Consider the following 10,000-nt stretch of genomic DNA (forward strand, 5'->3'; position numbering starts at 1 on the left):
ATTTACACAACTGTTTGGTGTATTATATGATTCGATGTGTGTGTGTGTGTGTAGATGTTTTCTCAGACGACGTGTTAACAGCAGTGAGTGTTAGTATGTATTATTAATCATTTTATTTGTATTACTGACAGCTCTGATGAATATTTTGATGAACGCTGATCCGAGTCTCTGTAGAGACTCTGAGAGAACAGATGTTACAGATCAGAACAGCTGCTTTACACATTAAAGACTTCAGGACGTCTTACTTTGAGCTCGACTCAGTTTAGTCCTGAGAATATATTAGCCACTAAAGTAAGAAGAACGTCTCATAACCGAGTCTCACGTACCTCACCGATCGTACCTCACACCCGTCTCAGGTACAGTCAGGGATCGGGGACTGGCGTTCCAGCTCAATCTGTAACATGACAGAGAAAAAAACAGTAACTAATAAAGAGCCAACGTTTACAGTCAAGTTTAACGTAAAACCTCCGAGAGATGGGAATGTAAATGATAAAAACACTGAACACATAATCCTACCTTTAACCTGTTTCTCTTGGTTTTACAGATGAAACGTAAATGTAGCTAGCTTGGTGATTATGTTAGCGAAGTAGCTAATCCATAAATCTGATGCTAGACAAGAGGAATTAAATGAAATTTGTCGATGACCAATGATTTATTCTAATTGCTACGTTTTAGATTAACATTAGCCTGCATGTAGAGAGAAGCAAACATGAGGTCTGTCATAAGTTAGACTTAAACCACAACCTCTGCATCAAATCACAGAGATGTCAGTGTGTTAACTCCTGTGAATCTGAAACGAAAAGTCTCTGTGAAAGTGTGAAAGATAAACAAAACTCAGCTTTCAGCTTATTCATCGAGATCATCATTATAAAGTCTATAAATGTCAGTCATTTTGGATTAGCCTAAAAAAAGTTAGATAATGTTATCATGTTAACACATCACTTCAGAAGCCTAGGTGTTCGAGTTAGCCGCCGATGATTAGCGTAGACATCCTAACTTTAGCTGTTGTTGTTATATGTGATTAATATAAGTGATTTGTCGACACATCTGAGGTAAAGTTTTCTCCATCTGTTTCTATCTGTACATAAACAACGTCCCGGTTGTTTCCATTTAAACCGCTAGCTTCGGTCATCATATTCTGTTTGTCAGGTGCCAAGCAACAGCGATCTCATGAATTTAGCCACGATATAAAACGTTAATTTGCATAAACTTAAACACGGTTTTCTGACACGCGCTTAGACGAGATCAAACACTGTAGAAATGTCAGTGAAGTTTGAACCCTGACCCTCTTCTCAGGATTTAAAACGTTAACACTGAATCGAGTGTGAAATAAAATGGCCGACATTTCATTCTGCCCTGTTCAGCTAAAATTAGCTCTGTGGAGACAGGAGGCAGAATCGCTCAGGAGACTTGAGCTCTCTCTCTCTCTCTCTCTCTCTCTCTCTGTCTTTCTCTCTTTCTCTCTCTCTCCATCATCACTGAGGCTGATTGAAACTGTCGCCACGGCAGCAGGATCTTTACTGTCCATAGCGACTGAAAGCAGATGATCCAGGTGGACATTTTGGTCTCCATACTTTTTTACATCAGCTAGCTCGTGTTTGAGAGTGTAAAGTAAACGTAGTTTTGTTAGCAGTAAATAAAACATAATAATGTTGTTATAACAGTTAGCTGGATTAGCATCCATTTTATTACAGTAGCTAATCAGATTTATTGCGTTGTAGAAGAACACAGTGGGACAGGAAGTGTGTGTCATGTCATTTCTGTAACCTGCAAACTTTACAGCCTTATCAAAACACAGCTGATAACATTTTAGCAAACGTCCTTGCCAAGCTGTGTATGTGTGTGTTGTGTGAGAGAGCATGTGTGTGTGAGGGTGTGCGTGTTGTGTGAGAGTGTGTGTGCGTAAGCATGTGTACGTGTTGTGTGAGAGAGCATGTGTGTGTGTGTGTGAGGGTGTGTTCTTGTGTGTGCGTGTTGTGCGAGAGTGTGTGTGTGACGTCGTCAGCTGTCTGTAGTAACCACATGGCAGAAGGTTTCTTATGAAAGACAAAGAAGGACAAAGGAAAAATAAATCTCTCAGTACATTAACAGAAGAGTTCAAATGAAAACCTTAAAACTTTTCAACATCTTTCTTTTTTTTTTTATCACAAACAGGTTTGAGACGATCTGTGTGTTTTTATATAATCTCCCTTTCTTTATTTTATTTTGTCCAGAAACAAAATGTGACTCAATGCAAATTATGTCTCAGTTGTATGGTTTTAATTGGACTCATATTCCTACAGTAAACACACAAAATTTAATTGTGTCCTATTAATGAACGTGCATGTGTGTTGTGTGTGTGTCGGACAGTGGTGGCGCTGCTGCACTGGCGGGATGTGAGAAAGACGGCCGTGTTGTTCAGCAGTGTGTTGCTGCTGCTCTTCTCTCTGACTCAGTTCAGCGTGGTGAGTGTGATGGCGTACCTCGCCCTCGCCGCTCTCTCCACCACCATCAGCTTCAGAGTGTACAAGTCCGTTCTGCAGGCTGTGCAGAAGACTGACGATGGACACCCCTTCAAGTGAGCAACTGTGTGTGTGTGTGTGTGTGTATGTTAATGCAGGGACTGCTTCATGTTTCCTTTGTCTCCTCTTAGTGAATCAGTTCAATAGAGTTGACTCATTCGGCTCTTAAATGACTCTTAAACTGTAAAGTTTTGAGCTGTGTTCTTCCTGTGACTGAATTTAATTTTAACCTTGAAGAATCTGCCAGAAGATCACCGTCGAAGTCTTCCTTCTTCATACACACCTCTGAGACACACACGACTCACCACCACCTCACAGCTCAGATGTTTAAAAGAGGTTTATGATGAAATGACGTGAGTCAAACAACTCCCTAATATCAGAACCCTGATATGAAACGAATCTGTACACAGGACACACACCAGTCTCACAGTCAGATGACGTTAAACAGACAGACAGATGAATACTGAGCTGCAGAAGCTGTGTGTCCAAGCAGGTCACAAACGGAATGTTATAGAAGTAAACACGGGTCATTATCCAGGGCTCGGTCTCGGTCTCAGAGCGTTACGTTTAGTGTAACAGCTGGGACACGTCTCGACGTCTCATCACCTCACAGTCCGAGACCAAATCCAAACCTGATTCTAACACACTCCATCACACTGACACACACAGTTAAGGTCATGTGACTTCCTCTTGAAACCAGAACAGTGCGCTGATTAATAAAATCCCTTTGTACTGTAGGTGATGAAGTGTGTAACACCAGCTTCATGTATTCTCTCTCACATCTCTCATACTCTCTCGCTCGCTCTCTCTACCCCTCCCTCTCTCTCACCCCATTTCTCTCTCCCTTACTCAGAGTGTATCTGGAGCAGGAGATCGCTCTCTCTCCTGAGCAGATCAGTAAATATGTGGAGAAAGTGCAGCTCTATTTGAATTACACACTGAAGGAGCTGCGAAGGCTTTTCCTCGTGCAGGACCTGATCGACTCTTTAAAGGTACGCCGGTCACATGACCCGATGAACCTCCCGATTGGCCGTTTTCACCACAGCACTGTTAGGAGGTTTACTAACAACTCTCATTTTTTGTGACGTCATGAACACAATAAATACGTAATATCGAACCCATGATTATCAGAATTAACAAATTCCCTCATCACACTGATGCTTGTTCACACCCTGAGCACTTACAGGTGTGTGTGTGTGTAGTTCACAGTGTTGATGTGGTTGCTGACATACGTTGGCGCTCTGTTTAACGGCCTCACTCTTCTCATTCTGGGTAAGAAAACACACAATGCACCTTTACACCTTACACACACAACCCAGAACACTCTGAGTGAAAACAAACACACACACACACACACACACACACAGAGTTCAGGAGCAGGCTGCTCTGACCAAACATGCACATTCTGATGACTTTTAGCTAACAGGTGTCTCAGGTGTAACCCGTGTGTGTGTATTTTCTCTCTCTCTCTCCTCAGTTGTGGTGTGCGTGTTCACCGTGCCGCTTGTGTACGAGAAATATCAGGTATGATATAATTTAAGCTTTAGCCACAGTGTCTCACTTCACCAGATAGAGATTTACTGTTAAAACTAAAGAGGAGAGAGAGAGAGAGAGAGAGAGAGAGAGAGAGAGAGAGAGAGAGAGAGAGAGAGAGAGAGAGAGAGAGAACAAACATCACATTTATATTAAGCATTTCTCTCTCTCCTCTCCTGTCTGTTTTTTTTTTTGTTACCCTTTTTTGTCTCTCCCCTTTTGGTGCCTTTCTTCATCTCTTTCGGTCTCTCCTTCTGTGTGTGTGTCTCTCTACAGAAACAGATAGATCAGTACCTGGGACTAGTGAGAACTCAGGTGAACTCTGTAATGGCAAAGTGAGTCAAAACTGAACACAGACACTTTTAAGTAACAAACTCAAACCTGATGTAGTCCATCAACTGAGACCTGTGTGTGCGTGTGTGCGTGTGTGTGTGTGTGTGTGTGTGCGTACATGTGTCTCCTCTATTGTGTTTAATGCAGACTGAGGGAGAAGGTTCCTGGAGCCAAGAGGAAGGATGAGTAAAATCCCTCCATCCAAATCCACTGTCCACTCAACAAAGCCAGTAACAACTGCAGCAAGGCTGTGTCCCAATCCCATTTTTAAATAGACCCTTGTTGACTTCCACTTCCCCCTTTATTAGCTTGTAAGTTCTAGTGATCAGGTGGCATCACTGCAGCCTTCATGAGGAACACGTTTCCGCTGTATGAACGTCAGGTGTCGAGGCTCAGCTTTATATCCGAAGGAGTGCACACTCGTCCACTTAAGACACACTTCATGCACACTTTCTAGAGGAAGTCAACAAGGGTGTATAAAAGATGAGCTCAATAACAAAACGATCACGATCATGACCTGATTTATGATTATTATACTACACGTATTTTAATAACATCACACGATTAGCTCGAGCCCTTCTGATCGGACGGCGTGTTAATCACAGAAGAACCTCGGCAGCGTCTCAAAGCTTCGTCATAGCTTCGGTTATCGTTGTGATATAGTTTGTGCCGATAATCTACATACGCCTAAATGATCCATTTGACAAAAACACATTAAGTTTCTACATCCACGACGTGCATGACAGTATTTCGTATTAACAGTGTTAGATAGTTAAGTTACTTTCATAAATACTTTCACGAAAGAAAATGAGGAAGCGACACGATGTAGTTGATGACGTCACAATTGTACGGATAAATCTGACACCTGGGAAGCAACGCGAAGTCACAAACCAGTAAAAATTTGCAAACTGCTTTTTCTCTCATTTTGCTTCAGATTAAAAAGCATGAGTCTTTAGTAAATAATATTAAACTATCACTCTTTCTTTCTGTATGGTTTCAGTCTAACAGTAAACACCTCACACGCTCATCCACGCGCCTGCTCGGTCACCGTATAACCGCACACGTCGCCGCTTACGCACGAACGCATTAATATTAATATATTCTAAATGATTTTCTCCAATGGGTGTGTATGTGTGTGTGTATGTGTGCGTGTTAAACACAAGAATCTAAACGTGTGTCGTGTAATTTAGCTTTTGTAAAGTCAGGAGTGTGTTCAGTTCAGTGTTGTTGGATTTGAGCTCGGGATCGACTCTGTAACTGTTTGCACTCGTGTATTAATTGAACAAGAATGAATAAATGTTCTCTACTGTAAAAGGTGTGTGTTTATTAGCTGGAGCTTTCGGTTTGTAGGCGTCATGAGGTGAATAGTATGGGGTCAGAATTGTTTCGTTATTCTGAATAAATATACTATGATCCACAAATAAATATAAAGAGATTCACAAATATTTTTTAAATCAACAAATGCACAATAAGCAAACCGTAAATTTAAGCAAATTTCACAAAAAGAAATGAAATTCACAAATAAATAAAATGGGATTTGCAAATAAAAAAAAAAAAATTGTAAATATATATTTAATTGTATTTATTTGTGAATGGCTTAGTGCAGCCAATAGACCGTGCCACGATTGGTCAGCGCCACGAGACTGTTGTCCGATTGGCTGGAGTAGACGGTGGGCGGAGTCCACCTATTTGTGGATTCTTGTGCACGTCTTGACGTTTGAAATGTTTCAAACAGAAGCCATTCACAAATAAATACAATTAAATATATATTTATAAATATTTTTTTTATTTGCAAATCCCATTTTATTTATTTGTGAATTTCATTTCTTTTTGTGACATTTGTAACATATATTTACGGTTTGCTTATTGTGCATTTGTTGATTTAAAAAATATTTGTGAAACTCTTTATATTTATTTGTGGATCATAGTATATTTATTCAGAATAACGAAACAATTCTGACCCCATACAATTACCCACAGCCTCGTTATCACAGTCAAAGCCCACGGTTACTGAGACTTATCGAGGCTCAGACCCAGAACCTCCTCGTCTCCTCCGTCACTGGACCCAACAGAAACAGATGTCTCGCCTCCGTAGTGACTGATGAACAATAAGCCCCTATACTTACACACTGCAGCTAGATTCAAAGGAATAATATTACAAGACACTGACAGTCAATGTGTAAACTTGTTTACTTCAACAACAACAAAAACAACAACAACAACAGTGGGCATCTAGTGGACACAACTGCAGTCCAATATAATGTGAAAATGACAAAATCAAAGCCCTGCTGTTATTTTACAGTAAAATTAAACAGTATTATAACAAACTTAAATGTTCAGCAGTGTTATGGGATGCATATGGAACATAACACCCTTAATTCTGCCATCATCCTTCTGCATAAACTCCATCTGCTGGGACGGGTCGACCTGAAACATTTCATTTATTACGTTTTACGGAGCTCTTTATTAAAGTAAATAAACTCCAAGTAAATGTCATACAGTCGTGTTACCTGGTTCCAGTGTTTGGGTTTGTCATAGTAAACAGGAGTCTGGTCTTCTCTGTGGGGAGTTTTACAGAACAGCCTGAAACACACACACACACACACACCATCTCTTCCACAGACTTAACAATACGGACACAAAGAACACACACACAGTCCTCCCTATTTTATCTTCTATATTCTCACTGTTCTTCTTCTCTAATACAGCAGCCTCGTGCCCCTTACTGGTGTTATTGTACTGTGATTATCACCTGAGAAGTTGATCTCGAGCGTCGCCCTGCAGTGAGGAGATCCTCTCTGGGTTAAGATGGAGGAGGCCTCTCGGGCCCTCGCACACCAACTGGTTTATCGTCTCCCTCAGTGCATTTATCTGAAACACACACACACACACACACACACACACTTATCTACCTTCAGCGTCATCAGTTATTCCCCTCTGCTCACAATACTGGAATTTGCTAATCAATTATTCTACTGAATATCCGCACATACATACGAGTACAAACACACACAGACACACACACACTCACCTCTGCAATGTCACCAACGTCAAACTTCACATCAAAGGACATCTCAATGTCATGCTCTGGCAATATGGGTTCATGAGTGCTGGACTTGGAGCCTAAACCACACAGAGCTCCAGTGAAGTAGGTCTGCTCCTCATCAGTGCTGCAGGATACACACACACACACACACACACACACACTCTCTCTCCCTGATTCCCACAGAGTTATAAATGACAGGTGTGTGTAGTGCAGTGAGACAGACCGAAGCTCCATGATGGGGGTGAAGAGCATGGTGACAATGGCAGGAAGGCCAGGGATGTGAGGCATCAGTGTAGTCTCTTTTAGCAAAATAGAGACACCTGCATGCGCGCACACACACACACACACACACACACACACACACACAACTCTATTCTGAATAGTATTTGTGTAGTTCTTATGACAATGGACACAATGCAGCTGTAATGACAAATCCAAAATACTCAGACAGACAGACAGGTGCCCGAGGCACTCAGACAGACAGACGGGTACCTGAGGCATTTAGAGAGACAGGCAGGTACCTGAGGCATTTAGAGAGACAGACAGGTACCTGAGGCACTCAGACAGACGGGTACCTGAGGCATTTAGAGAGACAGGCAGGTACCTGAGGCACTCAGACAGACGGGTACCTGAGGCACTCAGACAAACAGACAGGTACCTGAGGCATTTAGAGAGACAGACGGGTACCTGAGGCACTCAGACAGACAGACAGGTACCCGAGGCACTCAGACAGACGGGTACCTGAGGCATTTAGAGAGACAGACGGGTACCTGAGGCACTCAGACAGACAGACAGCTACCCGAGGCACTCAGAGAGACAGACAGCTACCCGAGGCACTCAGAGAGACAGCTACCCGAGGCACTCAGACAGACAGACAGGTACCTGAGGCACTCAGACAGACAGACAGGTACCTGAGGCACTCAGAGAGACAGACAGGTACCTGAGGCACTCAGAGAGACAGACCCGGCCACCAGCATCCTGTCGTGATGGTACTGAGGATAATCGTTCACCAACACAGAGTTAATGCTGGTTCTGTCAATAGCAACCGACCTTCAAATAGATGGAAAAAGTAGCATTAACCAAGCAAGGGTGTGTGTGCACGTGTATGTGTGTGTGCACGTGTATGTGTGTGCGCGTGCACACGCCCATGTGTTACCTGTAGCGTGCATTGCTGCTCATGCTGTGAAACGTGACCATATAAGGAGTAGAAGGGCCGTGAACCCGAACCTGCAGATAAAGTAACAGGCAAGAAATACACAAACACTGCCTTCACTCCAGCCGTATAGTTCTATCAGCATGGAATGAACACGTATAGTGACATAAATAAATGAGGTTTAGTTCGCCTTGACACAGGACTGTGCACCTAAACATTCCTCTGATACACAACAGAGACCGATCAGGAACGGGGAAATAGGGTTAATGGGGAAATGTTATAAATTAGATTGCTTGAGTTTTTAAGGTTCCACTGCATGAATTCAAAAAGATCTAAATCTAAAATTGTAAAAATGTGTCAGACAGAATGTTTTTTTTTTTGTTCCACCTTCTCTTACTCTGACCTGGTTATTTTATTTTATACACACATTTCATCGTAAAACCGAGCAGGTTGTTTTCAACAGTTCCTCGGGTTAAAGATAAGTGTCGAATTATGTACGTCATATTAGTGTATGGTGTCTGCAGGAGGTTGCAGTTGTGGAACCTTGCACTTGGGGGCGCTGTAGCTGGGTTTAGAGAAGGTCAGCAGCAGACGTTCAATGAGCCGCTTCTCTTCCTCTTTGCGTTTTGCCACGGAGGGACCGACGGAGCTCGGAGCAAAATTTCCCGCCTTCAGGTCCCGATACACATCTTTCAGAATCTCGTGAGAATTCTACAGGAAGGAGGAGAACATGACAGTAAGGTGAACACTTGAACAGTAAACAATTATTAGCGGTCACAGACTCGAGTACAGATTTATCGTCATCGCACGGTCGCTTTCCTGCGGTTACCTTGCTTTCGATGCTCTCGGGTGAGAGTCGAGCGTGCCCTTCTTTCACGAGCAAGTCTGCTATGCTAACGTCCCCGGTTTCCATGGAGACGTGCAGATGGACACGCATAACGCCGTGCAGGATGGAGAAGAGTGTGACTATGACTGTACAGCCATGCACGAGGGTGATGAAGCGGTTTCGAGCCTGACTGCTCCACTGCTCGCCCCGAATCATCGACTGCGCCGATGGAGCCAAACACGCCACGCTGAACTCCAGAGCCTGAGGGCGCAAACACACACCTCACTACGCGACCACTTATCGGGTTAATTATGCAGCGTTAAAGATCAAGTGTTTAATTACAGCCTAAATTGTTGCCATGGAGATAATACCTGAAAGGGCAGGGCTTGCAGGTCAACAGGAAGTTCCCGCAGAGAGTTACACGGTACATTGGAAGTGTTTCCAAAGTCCACAAAAAACACCTGTACACAGACACACACACACACACACACACACACTCATTTAACAAACCTACTTTTTTTTTTTCACAAATGTAAGTCCTGTGATGGAAATGTTTACTAAGAAGCCGGTTGGTGTGTTTAGTTCTGACCTTCTGTGTGCAGGACTAG

At 42.8% G+C, this 10,000-nt stretch overlaps 2 protein-coding genes across 4 annotated transcripts in view; one reads left to right on the forward strand and one right to left on the reverse strand.

Moving 5' to 3' along the window:
* The window catches only part of rtn1a (reticulon 1a), a 14,882-nt gene extending 9,201 nt beyond the window's left edge, over window positions 1–5,681 (forward strand). For all 3 annotated transcript variants that reach the window (XM_060871649.1, XM_060871650.1, XM_060871651.1), the window contains 6 exons: window positions 2,350–2,557; window positions 3,355–3,493; window positions 3,704–3,773; window positions 3,979–4,025; window positions 4,311–4,369; window positions 4,515–5,681. In XM_060871649.1, coding sequence (XP_060727632.1) covers window positions 2,350–2,557; window positions 3,355–3,493; window positions 3,704–3,773; window positions 3,979–4,025; window positions 4,311–4,369; window positions 4,515–4,557 — 566 coding nt within the window. In that variant the 3' untranslated portion in view covers window positions 4,558–5,681. The remainder of the gene's footprint in view (window positions 1–2,349; window positions 2,558–3,354; window positions 3,494–3,703; window positions 3,774–3,978; window positions 4,026–4,310; window positions 4,370–4,514) is intronic.
* A 975-nt stretch (window positions 5,682–6,656) lies between these two features.
* Window positions 6,657–10,000, reverse strand: part of tdrd9 (tudor domain containing 9) — a 16,683-nt gene continuing 13,339 nt past the window's right edge. The window contains exons 27-36 of the mRNA XM_060871303.1: window positions 9,764–9,853; window positions 9,396–9,653; window positions 9,110–9,277; window positions 8,570–8,640; window positions 8,354–8,463; window positions 7,637–7,733; window positions 7,399–7,537; window positions 7,120–7,238; window positions 6,878–6,950; window positions 6,657–6,794 (exon numbers count right to left, since the gene is read on the reverse strand). Coding sequence (XP_060727286.1) covers window positions 6,696–6,794; window positions 6,878–6,950; window positions 7,120–7,238; window positions 7,399–7,537; window positions 7,637–7,733; window positions 8,354–8,463; window positions 8,570–8,640; window positions 9,110–9,277; window positions 9,396–9,653; window positions 9,764–9,853 — 1,224 coding nt within the window. The 3' untranslated portion in view covers window positions 6,657–6,695. The remainder of the gene's footprint in view (window positions 6,795–6,877; window positions 6,951–7,119; window positions 7,239–7,398; window positions 7,538–7,636; window positions 7,734–8,353; window positions 8,464–8,569; window positions 8,641–9,109; window positions 9,278–9,395; window positions 9,654–9,763; window positions 9,854–10,000) is intronic.

The sequence above is a fragment of the Tachysurus vachellii genome, chromosome 6 (genome assembly GCF_030014155.1).
Source record: "Tachysurus vachellii isolate PV-2020 chromosome 6, HZAU_Pvac_v1, whole genome shotgun sequence".
Lineage (NCBI taxonomy): Eukaryota > Metazoa > Chordata > Actinopteri > Siluriformes > Bagridae > Tachysurus > Tachysurus vachellii.